Source organism: Leguminivora glycinivorella, chromosome 19 (assembly GCF_023078275.1).
Source record: "Leguminivora glycinivorella isolate SPB_JAAS2020 chromosome 19, LegGlyc_1.1, whole genome shotgun sequence".
Classification (NCBI taxonomy): Eukaryota; Metazoa; Arthropoda; class Insecta; order Lepidoptera; family Tortricidae; genus Leguminivora; species Leguminivora glycinivorella.
In genome coordinates this window covers 16,874,859-16,896,595 of record NC_062989.1, presented here as the reverse complement: position 1 = coordinate 16,896,595, position 21,737 = coordinate 16,874,859, and the positions used below count along the sequence as shown (strand labels likewise).

The window sequence follows — 21,737 nt, the reverse complement described above, 5'->3', positions numbered from 1 at the left end:
CATTATATATTTATCTCTTTTGCAGCATAAGAGCCCTCCTGTGACGGAAAGCCACAGTCCCATACTGTCTATAAACAGTATAAACAATTGTATGGCTCGTTTCTCCTATGACATAATACCATTGATATGAAAGGCATTATAGAATACAAACAATTGTGATTCATTCCAATGGTATTATTTCAATGACAGAATGACAGTCACGTGTTTTTTTGAACACCGATATGAAGATTTCAAGTTACGTAAGGGTTCGTTTTGGATATACATATAATCACGCCTGTATCCCATAAAGGGGTAGGCAGAGCACATGAACTACTAAGTTTCAGTGCCACTCTTGGCAAAAAGGGGTTGAAAGAAATCCAAATTGTGACATTGCAGTGACAGGTTGCCAGCCTCTCGCCTACGCCACAATTTAACTCATATCCCACAGTCGACTTCTACGCGTTTTGGATATACATCAAATAAAAAAGACCTTTCAAACTTTTCATAGTGACTTTTGAGGTCATAATGAACAACTTTTACTATAAGACCAATGCTGAAATCGCGAAAAAAAATACTTTTCTTTAAAAATGAGCTGCATCATGACAGTCGAATCGAACGAAATGTATGAAACATTCAAATTTGTTTCTGCAATTTCAGCAATGGTCCCATGTCCCATAATAAAGTTATTCATTATGACATCAAAACTCACTATGAAAAGTCTAAACGCTCCTTTTTATTTTACCGTGTATTTGGTATTAGTATCTACCAGCAGCGGCTGGTCCATACAAGCCGATTCCCACCGGCTTGCCTAAAATTGATTACTAGTAAAGTACCTAATGTTAAGGTGGGTTTCTTTTGTGCTCAGTGTTGCCTAGCAGAAATTTTCAGCAGCCGCCACTGGTATCTACCCATCAGCTTAGACTAATAATAACCATACTTGCTATGTAATGTGGACCAAATGAACATGATTGGTGTATATCAAACAAATGCATGTAGTACATCTCTGGTTGAAAGGCACCCTTAGATAAATTGAACTACTATTTAACTTTTTATATCAGTGTTTAAAAAATACAATAAATACTGTAGGTATTTATTTATTTTCTAATGTTTCCTGTTTCCTGTTAAACAATTTTGTTAAAACAAAATAATTCTCGATGTTTCAAAATAAGGTGACAAAGCTTCTAACTACAGATGACACTTATAGCAAATACCGATATGCCATTTGCAAGAATATTCCCAAAATGGGAATGTTCCCAATATGGTACCAGTCATTACAAAGTTCCTACAGGACAGGACAGTCAGCTAATAGTGTTCAAAATTATATTTATTAAGGAGATCAAGACTTTTGTGATATTTTGTAATGAATTAGAGTAAAGGAAGGTTTTCTAGGCGCTTTTTCTCGAACACTCTCTTTGGAGATAGATTTAAAGTTGAAAAATTCACTGTCATGGATGGGACTTGAACCCATGACCACTAAATCGCCTCCCCAGTGCTCTTCCATCTAAGCTACCATGACCAAGACGCCATCAAAGACATCTCATATCTCCACCATATGGGGATATGACTTAAAAAAAAACTCTTATGACACAAGCTTTTTTAAATCACTCAAGGATCACACGCGATAAAATGCCAGGTTGCATTGGTAAAAAAATCAGTAAAATAATGTTATTTTATCTTTTTCATAACGCGAGAATTTAAACTGCTATTTGAGAATTTCCTTTTATTCACCACTTTTTTTTTATTTTGATTTTTTTAGGGAATTTTAGGTCAATTGTACTCAGAATCACCAGTACTTTCAATCTCACTGGGAGACAAAAAGTGTCCATACATTTTTGTTACTTTCTCACACAACATGTATGGAAAATGGTAACAAAATAAGAGAAAAACGTATGGGACAATTTTTTTAACTACTAGGATTGAAATAGCTAGTGATTCTGAGTAGAAATACCATAAATGTTTTCAAAAATATCACATTTCATAAAAGTGGCGAAAAAAAAAAAATGCTCAATCTCACCTCGGACAACGGCGATTAAATATATGAAAGAGGCGCGTTTCTATGCACACAGTTTAAGGTCATGTAAGTGAACTCGTACCATTCTTGTATGAGTGAGATATGAAAAGTCGACTGGTCGCGTTTTTTTGACAGACGGTAACTGTAGGTAACCGAGAGCGGGTGGGCGCCACTTTCAGCGGGGAGTGGCCATACTGTACGATAGTACTATTTATTATACTGTGCTGTTATAGAGTTTTTAAACTCCAGAAACACTCTATTCACTCTAGCTAATCAAAAAACAACAATTCTGAACACTACAGAGCGGGCCTGTAACAGTGATAAGTCGAAGGCTTACGCAAGGCGATCAGGTGAAGAGCGGTAGGTGGTAGAAGTCGTAGCCACGCTGCCCGCGCGCCGCTAGCCAGATGTACACGACGTGGTAGGCGCCCGGGACGAAGCAAATCATACCTGAAAGTTACAGTATAAAGAATCAAACAAACTTAAAAATAAGTTTTTTTGCAAAAAAACATTTTTGGAACAAGCTTTTATCGCCGACTGTACCTTTCTTTCAACAGTCATCTACTGCTTTCCGAGTCGTTTCTAAAAACTCCTTACTCGATGGGGATACGGCGTTTCATAATAGAGTTCCTATGACCACCTTTCTGCTCCATCATCAGATCAGCTCCATGATACCATAATATTGCATTGTCACGTGATTTACTTATTATGTGTGCAAAATTTCAGATCAATCAGAAACCGGGAAGTGGGTCAAATTTAGCTTCTACGTTTTGACCCAAACTAACACACTAATAACAAGGCAAGTTAAATAAAAGCTTGTAAAAAAGGAACTTACAAAATGTTACCTGCCGGCGGCGTATTATACTATTTATACTTCCAATTTTATCAATGTGGATAAAGTATCCGTCACGCCTTAGCCAATATGTCAGTGTGAGAGTGACAGATGTCTTATCCATGCGGATAAGTGATAAAAATGGACGCATAATACGCCGGCAGCAGGGCTAAGATGGACAGCTGTCTATCAGTGTATACGTGAGTGCGAAAGTGATGCATGATATGACAAATGACAAAAATAGTAGGAATATGCGGCCACAGGAATAGCAAAAAAGATACCATGAGTATATTTTGTCATAAAATGGAAAACCTCGTGAAACGCATTACGAGTATGTTTGGCATGGTGGATGGAGGACGGGGAAGTGGCCATCCACCGACCCGCTGGGTGGACAGCGTTAAGAAGGCCTGCCAGGTGTTAACACAGGCGCCTATTATTAGGACTGCAGAAGACCGAGCGGAACGGAGAGCTTTGGTGCGAAAAATAATGACCTCATGTGGTTACAACCCTCCGCCATGAGGAACCAAGGAAGAACAACTACCAGCAGGATGAAATCTGCGCACACAGTCTTTCAGTTCTACATACATACATACTATCACGCCTGTATCCCATGAAGGGGTAAGCAGAGCACAAGAAACTACTCAGGTTTCAGTGCCACTCTTGGCAAAAAAGGGTTGAAAGAAATCGAAAATGTGACATTGCAGTGACAGGTTGCCAGCCTCTCGCCTACGTCACTATTTAACCCATATCCCACAGTCGCCTTCTACGACACCCACGGGAAGAAAGGGGTAGTGAAATTCTTAACCCGTCACCACACGTCTTCAGTTAGTTCAGGTCTTTCAGTTCTCTCTGACTTTAAGTGGTTAAAGCAAAATAAAATACAAAAGTCACTCACCAGCTACAAAGAAAACTGCTCCCTGTAATCCGTTCTCCGGTTCAGCCACAGCGAATGCACCCATCCCCAGTAGTCCGATACCAACTACAAGTAGGATGACCGCTGCGCACACCGTCTTCCAGTTCTCTCTGACTTTTGGATGGTTCCAGCAGTATGTCGCTTGTGTGGCTTCTACGTACTCGTGGATGAGAGAGTCTGAGTCCCGAGAGGTTGTGTCGTCTGTGCATTTGTATGTTTTACTACTGCAATAAATATGGGAAATGGTTAGTTTCACAACCAGTTTATAACCTTCTCATTTGGGTGTAAGGGACCGTCCACACTTCGTGCGTTCCGCGTTGGCGGTCATGCGTCTCTTGAGTGTGGACGGTTCCTAATGATTTAATTTACCATCACCTGACATCAGCTTTTTGGGGGTAGATTTTGTTTACATTTTTTTCAATACCTAAAGATACAGACTATAAAACACCACATATTTGTACAACAAGACAATTCTTTTTACGAGAAAACATATAATAATATCAGACTAATAGGATATGTATTAGATATGCATCATATAAATAACCATGAATCAACTTTTGTGAGAGCTGACTGAAGATCAAAACAAATAATTATATCATTAATGACCTCATTATTAAAAGGAAAACCTGAGCAAATGAAATTAATATAATAAATATTTATACTGGTTTCATATCAATGAACAACCAATCTAGCCTAGTAGTGACCCTGCCCGCTAAGCCAGCTGCCTAGCCTGCCTCCTAATTTATTTGATAAGTTTGAACTAGACAAATAGAAAATGTCGTATCCTCCATGTCGTATCCGACAACGGCGACCTTAACAACTTTCTCTGATGAGCACGTATATATGGCTCGCAAAACGGAACTTCGTTTTAAATATTCGGTCGCACTGTGCGCAATAAAGCTGCCCTTGGTCATTATATGTATATGCGTAGGACGGTTTTGGGCGAGACTTCCGTTGAAGGCGCTTTTGGTCCAGGTTCTCAAGTCGAGCTACCTCAAAGGCAGCTACACCTTTTCCTACTTTACGGTGCCATTCATACCTCTGGACCGCAAGTATCATAGTAGTCAGTATCTGATAATAAAATCATGCATATGTGAAGGAAATAATTAGCATTGTCCGATATTATCGTCGTTTTAAGATTATGAAATAAGCTGCAAACATTGTTATCTAAGTATTACAGTGTTTACTTAACTGTTTCAACAGGACAAGTTGTAAAACATAATCTCATAATTACATTGGCTTTTTGTAGACGATATTACAATACCGCGTAAGCAACACATGTATATAAGGTTCGCATTTTAGATATATTCTATGGAATCAGACCCTTATCTGCATATCGTCACTACTTTTAAAAAAACTTGTATCTTCATCTGTCAATGAAAAGAAAATTGTATTAAGCTTCTGTACCGTTATTTGAAGCCTATTTAATATATTGAGAGACAGCGATACTGCTTGTAGATGCGTAGCGGTTCACAGCAGGTACCTACAGCTGAACACCTGTAAACAACTTGCAACTCCAGTTTTACGATTCAGGTTTCCCCTTCCACCAGGCGACCCGTGCCGTAGGGACGGCAACGATGTTTCATCATTGGCGTTCTGTTTGTCGGAACGTTCGGTTCACTACAAAAAATTCTTAGAATTCTTTAATTCTTGGAATTTTTTGTAAGTTTAATCAAAAATATCGTTTTAGAAAACGGTTTTACCGTTCGTTTACTATTATAAATTAAATGTTTTAGAAGCTGAGCACCTGATCGATTCACTTTGAGCGCAGCGTGTCGCGTAAGTAAGCGATTTTTGATTTCTTTTTCAGTGAATCGATTCGTCTTAAGCACGGAACAGGTCAAGAAAGTAAAAATTGAAAAATGATCTCCTTGTCCTCTTTGAGACTAAAACAGTCCTAATTAAAGTCGTAATTGACGCGATTAGTGTTTGTTTTGCCTTGCGGCCGAAGATGAGCCTGTGCTGTGACCTGATAATTTCCGTGCGTGCCCATTGTGGTAGGTACTGTGCTGCGGGATAAAATTCCTTTACAATCTCTTTAAATAGATCGATATTCTGTAACGGAATTCAGAAATAGATCAAAAGTCGAAAGTTAAAGCCTATAGCTGCCGGACTTGGCAAGGGCGTCAATAAATATTTATTGATTCTAAGTATCATGTTGGCTTTTATATCCGATCCCTGTGTGCCTTAAAATAGACTTTCTGCTCTAAAGAAAGGTAACTAACAAACCTATATCATTAGCGTCTTTGGGGAACATGTTTGTGTAATCCGAAAAATGTTCTATAAATAAATATGGGCAATTTTAAATGCACAGTACGGTATCGTCAGGGATACCTCTGAAAAATGTAGTTTGGTAATGTTCTTATGCCTTAATCAAATCTAAGCCGCTTGCCAGTGGAAGTAAAGGATTACAAAGTGAAACTCAGGTATGTGGAGAGTTGTATTAATTACCAAATATAAGTTCCGGTTAAAGATAATTGAGAAAATCCGCATACGAGAGAGTCACTCTTTAATCCTTAACTATAATAATAGCGTTTAATAACGCAAGGCGAGCGTATTTGATTAATTTGATTACTTGGCTGCTGCGTAAGCAGAGTAAAAGGGTGCATCATAGCACTAGCTTACTAAAAACTTCTTACCTGCGCAAGGTGTGAAGAAATTTACAACCAGTATGTTTTTATTTTGTGTATAGTCCGCTTAAGGATATTAAAGGCTAGTATAATAATTATTATTCTGTGGAACGCAGGCATTAGTGGAAAAATATCAAGTGTTAAGACGGTGTAAAAGCACTAGTCTAACACAGTAGGCAGTGACCCTGTCTGCAGAGCCTATGGTTCTGGGTTCGAATCCCAGTATGGGAATATGTTTGTGTGATGCACACAAATAGCGGGACGTAGTTGAACGAAAGAGAGCCATCCTCTGAAAATAGCCTTTTATTTGAATGGCTTTTCCCTTTTTACGTTGAGATTATATTCAAATAATTATGTTTATATGAATTGGATCTTTTTCCTTTTACTACGTCCATTTTTTCCCGAGTTACGGTTGTGTTATTATGTATGTAAGTATACATATGTCTATAATAAGAGTAATATGTCGCCTTGCTACCATAGTACAAGCCTTCCTCAGTTTTTGGAAAAATAGATTCCCCAATGTCTATTTATTTTGGTACCGATAATAAATTTCCCGCTTATTAAGGCTTATGAGTATTACTATTTATCTAGATAAAAACCAGCCGTCTGCGCAAGACGTGCATCTTCCCATTTTCATATTTCCCACCTGCGCAAGGTGTGTGAATAATATGATTGTTAAGACAGCTGAAAATTTTGCAGTCTGCGCAAGGCTTGCAATTTTCGTGACTCAATTTTCTGCCTGCGCAAGGCGATTAAATATTTTATTTAGCCTGCTGAAAACTTGCCGCCTTCGCAAGGCGCGTGTTTACATATCCTGCGTCACAAGCAGATCAAGCAGATGTGGTATAATAGGTATAATACAATTAGCATGGTTCTAAAGCGGTTTTTGTCGGCCTACGCAAGGCGTTTTGAAACTTACGTGTGATGGAGGAAACAACACAATATGATAACGCCTCCTAAGCTTAGTACCAAGTGCTTACTTTGTTAATTACAAAGTCATTTTGACAGGGGTTATATATTTCTACTGCGGAATCACTTCCCAGTAATCATTAAATAGTCTCGAGAAGACTTGTCAAAGCGGACCCCAGGCCTTCACAGGCCGGGGCCAATGCCGGGATAACGCAAGGAGGATGATGATGAGTCTGGTGAAGACTAAAAAGATTATCACAGTTATTGCTGGCGACTTGATAAACGTGGTTTCTTTTTTTGTGGAAACTTTTTCCACTATATAGTTATCTACTACATATTTTATCTTTGTCGTTAACGACGTTTGAAACACCTAGCTCACGCTGACGCGGAGTAAGTTGACACGATAATATTCAAAATTAACCACGGTTTTATCAGCCTACTTATTTAGGTTTTAAAGTGGGATTTGAGGTCGTTTAATCATTTAAGTAAACCTGTTGATAGTGTTGATGCATATCAAGGCCGCAGTATTCTTTGGTTCAGGATATTAACCGTTTCCCAAACATCTTAAATGGGTTATTTATTCTATTATTTTAATCAAATAGTTATCTAGCCCGCTGGCCGCTCCGGCGCCACATGAGGCCAATAATCTAAAGATCAGATTGCTTTGGACTGTTTTAGGTCATTAATTTGTTCAGTTAAGCCCACGTGGGCTGAACACATTTTAAGGAATTGGCTATGTGGATGAAATAGCAAACATTTTTGCATAGTTTTTCGCTATGTAAGAATGCAGTTGTGATATGTTATTACATATTTTGAGGCTCCAGGAACGACCTGAACCAATGTTACAAAGAACCATTACATTAAAATGTGTTCACATCCTCATAAAGTAGCACGGGGTGACCCGTCTACTCATTATTTAGTCCGAATGAAACAATACGTATTTAAATTATGAGTTTTAGGTTAAGATTACCGCCATAACACGTTTTTAAAAATAAAACAGGGGAAAAGAACACCTACGTAAGAAGTGATGAAATGTACGGGTTAATAAACCCAACTACAAACTTAAAACGCTGTCATATTACAGCTTTTAATCTGTTTTTTTAAATAAAGTAACCTCTATGGTTAATAAATATATGACATTCATGGGGTATTTGGAAAACTATTTTTCATACCTAATCATTGTTTTTGGTAACAATATTTTGCAAGATAAGTACTTGATGTGGTTTCAAAATGATTTTAATACTCATATAAAAATGGACCGTCAAAACAATTTTAAAGCTATGCCGAATAAGCCCATGACCCATGGGGTTTGATGAGTGTCTCAAAATTTTGTTTGGACCTCAGATCTCGGAACTACAGATCTAGGTACCTTAACCTCAATATCATATTCTTCATTACAAAACCAGAAGGCTACGTCATGCCATATAATGGAATGGTTATATATCTTTATGCTTCCAACGAAAATCACGGGTCTTACCCGCATACATACGTATCCTTAAGGAGAAAAATATTTGATTGTAACATCTTGCGCTTTCATAAGCTGCATGGTTACCCAAAACAAAAAGGCATTTATATACGAAGAAAATTCTATCATCAGCATTGGCTTAACATGTGTACAAATTACAAATAAAACGCTTCGCACATGTGCGTCTAGCCGCCTAGGCGTTGTTAGCCTATGCCAATCCTTGGCTTAACAGAAAGTACATACATATTGGGTAAATAACTAACAAAAAATATTAGGGAACTGGGAGAGAACTCTCCAGACAAAAAGTCTAAGGTTAAGTTGTAGCCTGTTAACCAAGGCAATTAAAAGTTGAACTGTTGTAGTACCACTACTACCAATTGCACAGGAGGTACTTTGTTTAGGACTGTATTCATACATGGATTGAATGACCTTAATACGTATACTCATAATGTATAACGAATGACTAAGTTATACTTATACAAAACCTCAATAGTCTTGTTACTTGATATACTTACACTTCCTTCCTGGGTGACAGATTCGTTTACCAAAAGAGTATCTTGTGCTTAGGAGTTTTCAATGATGAAAAATTCACAAGTGTGCTTAATATATGATAATAAGACTTTTTAGAATGATTAGATTATTTTTTTTAGCACTTACCAAACGTGCCCAGATTATTATTTCCGTTAATAAAATTGGAACCACGTTACACATGGGTTCAGTATGGGTTATACCCAAGAGGCCAAGAATATTTCCGGCATACTAGAATGCTCGGGAAAATTACTAAAATTAGATTTCATAAAACGAATTAAGTACATCACGAAAGAACCATGATTGTCGGAACATTAGTCATACCATGGGTATTAAGGTTTTCAATAGCTGCGCATATTAGTGTTATACACTTTTAAAGTTGTAGCCGATTGAGCGAAATTTTTCTTCGCTACCAAATTTTGCCATGTCATAGCCATAAGGCAGTAATTATAATATTCACTGTCTATTATGTAATGCTGTAATTGCCGGAAATAAATAGTGACTATTTGGATAAGGCATTAATGAATGGATCAGTTCCTTAACTGTTTTCTATAATATCATATGTAATAATATCATGTCATGCAAATCAATATATCAATATAATGTACCTATGTCATGTCGATTATTCTATGATACTGAAAAGAGATAAACGAGTTGCGAGGAATTTGACACACAATCCAAAACTTAAGTTTTTCGCTTATACCCTAAAAGTAATGATACTGCAATAACCCTACTTACTGGCAATTGCAGAGTCGGGGTCAAAACATTAAAAACAGACTAAGTGTATTAAATTGAATATTATAATGAAATAAACATAAACATAAGTCATGACCTGACCTTGTTAGGGGGATGAAATAAAAAAGTAACAGGTTTTTCATAATTTATTTTAATATCATTATGGGTATATACATAATAGGTATATACATAAAATTTAAAAATGTTTCAAACTTTCTTTACCGACGAATAATAAGTTACAATAGAAAAATAGGTCACTGTGCACTTATCAATTCAGTCACTGCAGCTGCTGTCAGCTGCAATTCACATTCCTCCATATAGGTACACAAGGTATCTGATGTGTGAAGTGCACTTGAAGTTGTTATTTCCATTGGCGATTCAATTAATCACATTGGCGTTTCTTGACCACCAGGCGAATACAGACACGTCTCAATATATTAAATAGGCTTCAAATAACGGTACAGAAGCTTAATAGCAGCGTTTTACCTTACAATAAAACGCATATTAAGCGAAATACCTTATTTGAAGCCTATATTTTTAACTACGCCTGTGGCAACAACACTCAGTTGCAATAAACCAAGGCACATTTATTTTTCCATTTGAGGGTATTTGTTGTTCGCTGCTAGTAAACAACATTTTTAGACTATTCAGTTTCGAAGATACGTCTTTATTTCATTTCACATTTGAATTCATAAATGATGCAACCGTTTGGTAAGTGGTATATTGCAACTTCGGTTAAATTAATATTTTGAGAACCAATGATGAAACATCGTTGCCGTCCCTACGGCACGGGTCGCCTGGTGGAAGGGGAAACCTGAATCGTAAAACTGGAGTTGCAAGTTGTTTACAGGTGTTCAGCTGTAGGTACCTGCTGTGAACCGCTACGCATCTACAAGCAGTATCGCTGTCTCTCAATATATTAAATAGGCTTCAAATAAGGTATTTCGCTTAATATGCGTTTTATTGTAAGGTAAAACGCTGCTAGTAAGTATGTATGGAATGCATATAGACTTACTGCGTTTTAACTTTGAGGAGCAGCATGAGATACGAGATTTTTTCAAAGTAGTGACAATATGTTACTAGTGTGGTCTAGCACTATCTCCAAAATTTTGCAATAACTATTGCAAATAGTAATAAAACCTAAAAGTTACGGCCTATTAAACAATGACTGATATTACTAAGTACTTGACTTACTTTACTTTCCATAACAATAATCATGTCAATAAGGAAATACAGCCAATACAGGTCATTGAACTACTTCCAATTAGCGATAATTAGACTAATTAGCGTAAAATGAAGTGTGAAGTAGGTCTGCGGGGCGCGAGTAACGGCTGCCTCGGTTAGAACAGGTCAAAAGCCTTTTAGCCCATTAAGGCCAGTCTCTGACTCACCTAAAGGTCAAGATCGCGACAGTGTGGTACAAAGAAATGTCCGGAATGACACCCAATTAAACTCACAGCTGCTGATCTATACAACAATTACGTAGTAAATAATTACCTGGACAAATATTCACTTCCATTCTTATATTTATTATGCTGCAACGGAGATCTATCGCCCGTCGCACCATACACTTTTATAGCTTCGTCCGTCTCCTCCTCGAAAGCGTCGTCGATTGAAAATCGTTTGTCACTATTACCGAACGGTCTCGTCATTGTTAAATTTTATTGTTCTTTAATTGGATATGTAAAAGAATCATTACAACTTCTTACAAAGACAAAACAATGCTGTCAATTTGTCATATCAACATGCGCCATATTGATTTCGCATTGTTCGAAAACCATACTTAATCAAATTATGAATATTACATTTAATTTTATGCGTTATTAAACTTTAATTAAATATGTTTTTACACTGCACTGAATACAAAAGAACATTAATCATTTGTTACGTCCTTACTACTCCAAATTCTTTAAATAAATGGCGCGAGCCGCGCGCGAGTGAACTTCGCACAATTCATAAAAGGATTCAGAACGTCACACATCACCAACCAAAAAAGTAAAAAAAAAAAGTAAGTAAATTAATTGCAATCTATTATTTGTTATTGATTGATTTAAAAGTGTATTGACATGTTTTATTCCTTTAGATATTTATTTTTATATCGAAAAATTCCTGAAAATTTCAAATCAATAAATATTCTGTAATTTTCTTTTTCACATATTGTAACACTGTAAATGTCAAAATCAGCTGTCATGATGACAGTGTCAGCTGTCAAAAGTGTCAAATGACTCAAATGTCAAACGCACATGGGATTCCGAATCGATGTGATAATTTGTGTTTTCTTCCATTTCCAATGTAAATAATTAAAATGGTGAATAAAGACTGGTCAAAAGTGCAGCCGGGGCTGTCGGCGCCCGTGCTAAACTGTATGAAGAAGCAGGGTTTCGCGTCTATGACTCCTATTCAGGCCGCGGTGATACCGTTGATTTTGTCGTGTAAAGATGTGGTGGCGGAGGCGGTGACGGGGTCAGGGAAGACGCTGGCCTTCGTGGTGCCGCTGCTGGAGATGCTGCTGAAGAAGCAGAAGGAGGCGCCGCTGCGGAAGGACTTCGTTTATGGAGTTATTATAGCCCCGACAAGGGAGCTTGCCACACAGATTTTAAAAGTGAGTTTATTCGCTGCATACTGTTGTATTTTAATATATTATGTTTTCTCATTGCGAAACTATTCGTTGACATTTCGCCAGATGTAATATAAAGACGTCTACTGACGTTTAGTGTTTGTAAACCTAGTTAGTTTTAATACTAGAAATATCTAATAAAATAAGTCAACAGTAATTATCAACAGCTACACTGAAGGCATTCGTTTTCAAAGCCTAATTTCTTAAACCTTCACAACATGAATTCATGCCTTACTTATTTTCACTGTTAAATTGAATTACAAGCAGAATTCTCAAATTGCTATATTTTTTTTTTTTATTCAAGGTGATAGAGTTATTCCTAGAAGAGCCGGAGCTCTCCAACATCACCCGCTGCCTGCTCGTCGGTGGGCGCTCCGTGGACCTGGACATAGCCAGCCTGCAGGACGGAGCGCACATCATCGTCAGCACTCCGGGACGGCTGGAGGACTTGCTGGCGGAGCGGAAACAGGCCAACTTAGCTGGAAGGCTTAAGGAATTGGTAAGGATTCAATAATTTCAATACTCTAAGAACAAATTAAATTATTTTCATAGAAAATATTTGTGTTTTTTAAGTAGTAACACTAAAAAATACAAGTTAAAATATTACATACATACATACATACATACATACAATCACGCCTGTATCCCATGAAGGGGTAGGCAGAGCACCTGAAACTACTCGTTTCAGTGCCACTCTTGGCAAATAAGGGGTTGACAGAAGACGAAACTGTGACATTGAAGTGACAGGTTGCCAGCCTCTCGCCTACGCCACAATTTAACCCATATCCCACAGTCGACTTCTACGACACCCACGGGAAGAAAGGGGGTGGTGAAATTCTTAACCCGTCACCACACGGGAAAATATTTTCTATGAAAATAATTTAATTTGTTCTTAGAGTATGAATGGCAGCGCCATCTCTCTTCGCTAGCTTGTAATCACCTGAGTTGATTCAGCTAGGAGGTCGAACCACACTGTTCTACCTCAGGGATGGCAGAGGGAGCCACGAGCCTTTGGGAATGTCATATACTTGGAAATTTCGACCCTTGCCTTCGTGTACCAATGGCCGAGTGGTTCAGGCATTCGCCCGGTAAGCTGAGTACGCTGGTTCGATTCCAGCTCGGAACACTGGAGGCCTTGGTCACTTTTTCTTTGTATATGACATTTATTTAATGTATATAATTTCAATACTCAATGAAAGTAACCATGTATGTTTGCTGAGAGAACTCAGAAAGCATCCCAAATTTCACATTCAGAGTGACCAACAGTTTGAAACTCTATAAATTGAAATCGGTGATCAATTTGACTACTTCATTAAACATCAATCTTGAATAAAGTCAACAAAAAAGTTTATTTATGTATTTATCTATAGTTTGGTAATTTGGTTGTCTCTTCTTCTTCGTCGAAACCTCATGACTGAGGGTCGTGACCACCATAAGTCGCTGTACGTTGCAGTGCTCTCCACTCAGGCCGATCTTTGGCAAAATTTGGTTGTAGGAATTCCTGGTATTGGATGAGGCTGATCGTCTCCTAGACCTCGGGTTCTCGTCGGCACTGACTACTATTCTGCAGTACCTGCCGCGTCAGCGCCGCACTGGACTCTTCTCAGCCACGCAAACTAAACAACTGCAGGTATAGAAAAATAATTAAGAATAGGCTACTAAGAATATAAGTATGTATATTCCAGGACGATATAATACCGGGACAGACGAAGCTCATACAAAAAAGCGTACCCCTGAAATGTATGGGGCTTTTAGGCTTAAAACTAGATGGCGCTGTTTCGCAGCCTGGAAGTGGCCAAAATCATATTTTCCCCAAATATTTTTGCGTGTTTTTATTTTTTATAACAACAAGTGACATATGCAGTATATGCACTTCTTTATTTTAATATTTTTAAAATAGTACATTACATCAGAGGCCGGGAAAATGAGGATTTCCGGCCAAGTGGGTATATACGGATAGGGATACGAGGCCGGGAATCCGTTTTCACGCCGAGGCATGTATAAAAGTGCTTTTCTCAAACATACAATGAAATAAAAAAAAATGCTCTAAAGGACAATATTTTATAAAAAAAAGTTACTTTGCAGGCCTAGGCCTAAAAATAATATGAAATCCCTTTACAGTCCTCTCGAGTTGTTGCGCCCAAAAAGCGATACTTCCCAGCCCATTTTAAGGAACGTAAAGACAATATTTCATTGCATGTTTGAGAAAAATAAATTTCTAGGCATACGATTCTTAGTATGAAGATTGTAAATCCTATACTATATTTAAATAATTCTTGGTATATTTATACTTATACCACACCTCGGACACTGGCGATCAAATATATGAAAAAGGCGCGTTCCTAGCACACATTCTAAGCTCGTGTAGGTGAACGCGTACCATGCTTGTATGAGTGAAATATGACAGGTTGACTTTTCGCGTTTTTGGCAGGCGGTAACTGTCAGGTAACTGAGAGGGGGTGGGCAGCGCTTTCAGCGGGGAGCGGAAGTGGCCATACTGTACGATAGTACTCTTTATTATACTGTGCTTGTACATAAATACATATAGCAAAATGTGACTATTTCAGGATCTGGTGCGTGCCGGTTTGAGGAACCCTGTCGTAGTGAGTGTCAAAGAGAAGTCCACGATATCGACTCCTCTGCTGCTGGAGAATTATTACGTCATCGTGGAGCCGCAGGACAAATTCCTTTTCCTCTTAAATTTTATCAGGTATGTTGTTCCTGCTGGCAGTGCACTTTACAATCAGAAAATGTCATAAAAAGTAAATTTATTACTTACAAATAATAATAAAAGCGAAAATTGTTCCTTGTTCCTCCGTCCCCATTTCACCGTAGGACCACCAGACAATCGACCGGTGTGATCGTGGTCAAACGTCTACCTATTCATACTAAAAATAACTTAACCTAACCACAAAATTAAAATTTTGAAAAAACCCCCGACCGCGACATAGCAGACCGATTTTCATGAAAAATGGCTAAGAACACTCCCGACTAACACAGCTTTCAGACAAAAAACTACGGGAGCTACGATGCCACAGACAGACACACACACAGACCAAGCGCGGATCCAGCTTCGTGCCCGGGGGGGGGGGTCACGTGGTAAAGGCCCAGGCCCCAGGGGGGGTCACGTGGTCTATTTGTATGACCCCCCCTGGATCCGCTCATGATACAGACAGGCAGACAAACAGACAGACACGTCAAACTTATAACCCCTTTTAGCATCGGTGGTTAAAAATATGAGCCAACCATAAATTGAACGACTCTTTCCAGAAACCGCAAGATCGTGAAAGGCCTCTTTTTCCTCCCGACCTGCGCGTGCGTCGACTACTGGGCGGACGTCCTCCCCGCCTTCCTCCCTGACGTGAAAGTCTTCGCGATCCACGGCAAGATGAAACAGAAGAGAAGTAGGATACTAGACAAGTTTAGAGAAAGCGAGGGGACTATTCTTCTTTGTACGGATCTTTTGGCCAGGTAAGTGATCCTGTCTTCGCTTGAACCACATGTGAGTCACTGTTGTATATTTCGGCCTTCCTGATAGATGGGAAAGTCTTTGCCAATCATGGCAAGATAATCAGAAGAGAAGTAGGATACTAGAGAAGTTGCGAGAAAGTGAGGGGACTATACTGCTCTGCACAGATCTGTTGCCTAAGTAAGTCTTCGCTTGAACCATATGTGAGACACTGCACTAAAACTCGGCCTTCCTGATAGTTGTGAAGGACTTCGCCATCCACGGCAAGATGAAGCGAGAAAGTGAGGGGATAGGATACTGTGTATCGATTTATTAGTTGGGTAGATTTTACTATTGAGGTTTTAGCTTGAACAACATTTGAGAAACTTAACCTTGACCTTCAACAGTAGCACATTTCGTACCTACTCGAAGAGATTTATTACCAGGATTTTCATTTAGACAATATAGGACTCGCATTATTCCTTATTTTCTGCAAATGGAGTTAGAAAGTAAACTTAACCAATAATAGGCTACTTGCCTATTATTATGTCAAATCAGCTTCTTTTTAAGAACTGTCAAAACTAATTTGAACGACTTGCTAATATCGAATTTATATGAAATCGAATTGAGTGACGTCACTAGAGATGTGTCAACCCGAGTTAGGCTCAACTCGGCCCGACTCGGTTTGACAGTTCACCAAACCGGTTCCAACGAGCAGACGGAACGCAGCCGAACGAACGTACCGATCGGTCCCACTCCCACATGACTCAACTCGAAAATGTTGATAACGAAACCGGCAATATCGGTATCGGAACTGCAAGCCAGCGAGTGCAAGCAGGATAGCTGTACTTTCGCGCGGAAGTGGCGCCACGGCCAGAATCTGAAACACGCTCGCGGTCCGCCCGACCGTGCTCGCTTTGGTTTGAAATCAATTATAACAGATGGTGCTCTTTTTCCTAATAATAAATGGGGAAATATAACAGTTTACAACTGTAATTAAATGCTCCCGCTATTCTGCCGTTGCCGCCCTTGCCGATATTCTGTGAATTCTGTCTCCGTTACGAATATTTTGATGAAATGAAATGAAATATATTTATTTGCATTAATTTAGTTTCAGTTTAGCTTGTTCAAACACAACTTTAATTTTAAATAAATAAAAAAAACACACGTTTATATCATGTGTTTCGGGCATAACTTGACTCGACTCAACCCGGTCGGGTTGATTCGTGTTCAATTTTGACGAATCGCTTCACACGGGCCAAACCTAACCGCTACATTAATACGCTAAGGACCGTCGTAGCAACTCGGTTTGGTCAAACCGGGTTGAAACCGGTTTACGTAGAAAATCAAACCGTTCAGCCCGGTTTGCGATATTTTCGGTTTGGCACATCTCTAGACGTCACGGTCAACTCAGTTACTTTATATATTTCAACCTGACTTATAAAATAGAAATTGGATTTAAAAATAACTTCTGATGCTTTATTTCGTGCATGGTGTAGAATATTTTATAACTACTGTCAAGTTCCCTATTTACCCATTTTATTATCTTTCCCCCAGGGGCCTCGATATCCCGGAAGTAGAATGGGTACTCCAATGGGAGCCCCCACGCACCCCTCCTCCCTAGTCCACCGCGTGGGGCGCGCGGCTCGCGGCGGCGCGGCCGGCTGCTCGCTGCTACCATTATTACCTAGTGAAGACACTTATGTGCCGTTCATTGCGGCTAACCAAAAGGTGGAGCTGAAGGACTGGCGGGGGTCGGCGGATGAGATTCAGATCACGCAGAAACTTAGAGACAAGGTTAGTACCTAGTAGTAAAATAAAGTTGTCGACGACGCACCTTTTAGAAGATTTTACTTTTTAGACTTTTTGATATATTCTTACTAGCTTTTGCCCGCAGCTTCGCTCGCGTTAAATTCGAAAGTTGCGGAATTCTCCATACAAACTTCCACCCTCCATTTTAGGGAAGTGGGGGGTTAGAAAGAGACAAAAAGTAGCCTATGTCACTCTCCATCTCTTCAACTATCTCCACTTAAAACATCGCGTCAATTCGTCGCTCCGATTTGCTATGAAAGACGGACAAACAAACAGACACGTTCCACACACACTTTCCCATTTATAATATTAGTATGAAATTTATTGTTTTTTGATACCTATATTTTTTTTACAATTAACATGTATTCTTTCTTCTTGTGATTTTCGTGTTTCCGGGTACTTTATTCACTTTTAAAACCAACTCAGTTTATATTTAATATTATTTGGTCCTTCGAGCCGGATCTTTTTTAATATTATAAATGGGCTTACTCTTGGCCACAGACTAGCCAAAGACGTGGCCTACAATGGAGTGAGCTCGCCCAAGCCCAGAAGATGCCTGTTCCCCCTTGATTTGAAGGTTGCCGGGTTATACGAGCTCTTCTGAAATTTGCTGACAATTATTTCTCAAAATAGATTTCCGTAACCAGGCCACAGTATATAAATAGACTATCGTACAGTATGGCCACTCCCGCCTCCCGCTGAAAGTGCCGCCCATCCCCTCTCGGTTACCTCACAGTTACCGCCTGTCAAAAACGCGAACAGTCGACCTGTCATGTTTCACTCAAACAAGCATACCGAAGCATAGTACGCGTTCACCTACACGAGCTTAGACTGCGTGCTAAGGAACGGGCCTCGTTCATATATTTGATCGCCAGTGTCAGAGGTGTGATCAGACACACCTTTTTAAATCTTTTACTGCATTCACATCACAAATAAGAAAGCACTGTTATTCCTAGCAAAGAGGATCGAGTATTGTAGAGAGTTACTGTCAAAGTAAAATTTTTAGTCACAGTTCATAGACTGCCATCTCTCGACACAAGCTTTAAAACTTTTGAACATCAGTTTTGTCAATTTGGCCTATATTGTTAGCTTGATATGTGTTAGAATGTAACATATTAATATTAGCGCCATCTAGCCGAGCGTTCCCAAAAGTGTAACGCCACGCCAACTAGGCCACCGTACCTTTTTCTCTATGGCTTTGAGGTACGTTTTTTCTTAGACTTTATCCGCCGTGTATACGAAGTTACATATGTCTCTGTTTCCAGGTAACGTCTATTCTACACGAGCACCAGAAGCGAGACCGCGCCATCTTGGACAAAGGTCAACGCGCTTTTGTATCGCACATGCGAGCCTACAGCAAACACGAGTGCAACCTGCTTTTACAGTTTAAGCAGTTACCTTTAGGTAAGTAGCGTTTGATAATTTATCGAGCATATTTCGCAGCAATAAGGTTTATTATGGCAGACAGAGCAACTATGTCTAAGAGTCGATACATACGGACTACAAGTAGTATGGAAAATATACTGCCTATATTGACGACCCGTCTGGCTCAGTCGGTAGTGACCCTGCCTGCTAAACCGCAGTCCGGGTTGAATCTCGGTAAGGGTATTCATTTGTGTGATGAGCACAGATATTTTTTGTTCCTGAGTCATGGATGTTTTCTATGTATATAATCATGTATTTATTTATCTATGTAAGTATGTATATCGTCGCTTAGCACCCATAGTAAAAGCTTTGCTTAGTTTTGGGGCTAAGTTGATCTGTGTAAGGTGTCCCCAACTATTTATTTTATAAGCGAACTGCAAAGTAAACATTACCTCTATACATACAAGTGTCAGTTGGGTTGCAGTCTGTATCGACCCTAATATAGGGTGAAATAAAAATGACCAGCCATACTTTGTAGTAACTTTTGGGGTCATAATGACAACTTTTACAATGGGAACAATGCTGAAATAGCGAAAATACTCTGCTGTTCCATACACACTGACGAGATGTCGCTCATTTATGGGTGCTGTGCCTACGCTCGCAAAACGCGCATGTGTGTCCGAGCTTAAACTTAAATCATGCGTTCAATACCTTTTTAATGAAGAAGGGTCTTATTGCGTTTTCACATTATCCGATCCGAAATCGGATGTCGGACCGATATCCCATACATTACAGGCGCCATCTTGACTTTTTTCCATTGAAATCCTTCCGACATCCGATATCGGATCGGATAATGTGAAAACGGCCTTACTCTTATTATTCTCTTGTAATCCAGGGCACATAGCCACGTCCTATGGTCTCCTCAAACTTCCCCTCATGCCAGAGCTGAAGCAAGAACACAAGGATCAGTTCGCAGGCCCCAAAGAGGAGGTGGACCTGAACAGCATACCCTACAAGGATAAACAGAAGGAGGCGAGTCGGCTGCAGAAGCTACAGGAGTACAGGAAGACAGGCGTCTGGCCGAGTAAGAAGAAAAAGAAAATGGTGAGTTATGGCACAGTTTAATAAAGAGTACTATCATACACCGTGCCTGGTTACCTCACAGCAAAAAGGATCGAGTATAGGGAACTTGACTGTTCTTAAAATAAAATATTTTATACCATGCACAAAATAAAGCATCAGATAATTATAAGAAAAACATGGACAGAAGTTATTTTTAAATCGAATTTCTCTTTAATAAGTCAGGTAGAAATATATAAAGTAACTGAATTGACAGTGACGTCACTTAATTCGATTTCATATTTAACTCCATATTAGCAAGTCGTTCAAATTCGTTTTGACAGTTCTTAAAAAGATGCTGATTTGAATAGGAGGCAAGTAGCCTATAGTTAATGTCAAAGTAAAATGTTTAGTCACAGTTCATAGACTGCCATCTCTCGACACAGGCTTAAAACTTTTGAACCTCAGATTTGACAATTTGGCCCATATTCTTAGCTTGATATGTGTTAAAATGTAAAATATTTATACTAGCGCCATCTAGCCGAGCGTCCTCTAAAGGTGTAACGCCATCTAAGGGGTCCGCTTTGACAAATCGTCCCAAGATTCGGCGTAGGCACACCAGTTTTACGACAGCGACTGCCATCTGACCTTCCAACTCGATCTTGCTGTAACTAGCCCATATCAGGATTAGTGCGGTTTCCTCACGATGTTTTCCTTCACCGAAAAGCAACTGGCAAATACAAATGTCAATTTTACAACAGTGCTGCTGATTTTAGTACTAATATTTTTCTATTTTTAGGTAAAAACGCAACCATGGGAGCAAGCAAAACAGAACAAAGAAGAGAAGAAAGAGCGCCGGAAGAAGCGCAAAATCGAGAAGGCAGAAGGTAAGAAAGGCAAGAAGCGGCGAGCGGTGACGCAGGAGGAGCTGGACGAGCTGGCTGCGGACGTGGCTCTCATGAAGAAGTTGAAAAAACGGAAGATCACGAAGGAACAGTTCGATGAACAGTTTGATGGGGATAAATAAATGTGCAATATCATTCACGTTTGTATTTTTTTCTCTAAAGGGTGTTAGACACAATTTCGCTTCCCTAGCGTCTTCAGAAGTGAGAAATTGCATGTTGTTAGCGACATTCTCGTGGAATTCCCCAAATGTTTAAAAATTAGTGCAAAGCGGAAAAGTAAAAAGGCAAGAAGCGGCGAGCGGTGACGCAGGAGGAGCTAGACGAGTTGGCATCGAAATGCAATCAGTAACTGAATTCAAATTTTATTTGTAAGATTTTTAGCATAACTGTTGATTTGTAAGTGTTTGCTATGTTGTTGACGTTGTTGTTTGTTAAAATAAATTTATAAAGTCATAATGATATTAGACTGTCTCTCACATGGAAAAAAAAGTTGTGCAAACCGGAAAAGTAAAAAGGCAAGAAGCGGCGA

General features: G+C 39.2%; 2 protein-coding genes across 2 annotated transcripts; one reads left to right on the top strand and one right to left on the bottom strand.

Annotated features, from left to right (window-relative positions):
* Nucleotides 1-1,921: 1,921 nt before the first annotated feature.
* On the bottom strand, nucleotides 1,922-11,944 carry LOC125236523 (transmembrane protein 134). The gene is made up of 3 exons (XM_048143351.1): nucleotides 11,500-11,944; nucleotides 3,718-3,959; nucleotides 1,922-2,440 (listed from the first exon to the last, which is right to left on the bottom strand). The coding sequence occupies exons 1-3, from the start codon at nucleotides 11,652-11,654 to the stop codon at nucleotides 2,337-2,339; spliced, it is 501 nt and encodes a 166-aa protein (XP_047999308.1). The 5' UTR covers nucleotides 11,655-11,944; the 3' UTR covers nucleotides 1,922-2,336.
* Nucleotides 11,945-12,223: 279 nt separating this feature from the next.
* LOC125236431 (probable ATP-dependent RNA helicase DDX55 homolog) lies at nucleotides 12,224-21,337 on the top strand. The gene is given in 10 exon segments (XM_048143234.1): nucleotides 12,224-12,604; nucleotides 12,924-13,118; nucleotides 14,115-14,249; nucleotides 15,187-15,329; nucleotides 15,890-16,090; nucleotides 17,625-17,671; nucleotides 17,674-17,864; nucleotides 19,145-19,283; nucleotides 20,140-20,348; nucleotides 21,103-21,337. Coding segments are annotated over 10 exon segments (1,785 nt in total). The 5' UTR covers nucleotides 12,224-12,307; the 3' UTR covers nucleotides 21,331-21,337.
* The last annotated feature ends 400 nt before the right edge of the window (nucleotides 21,338-21,737 follow it).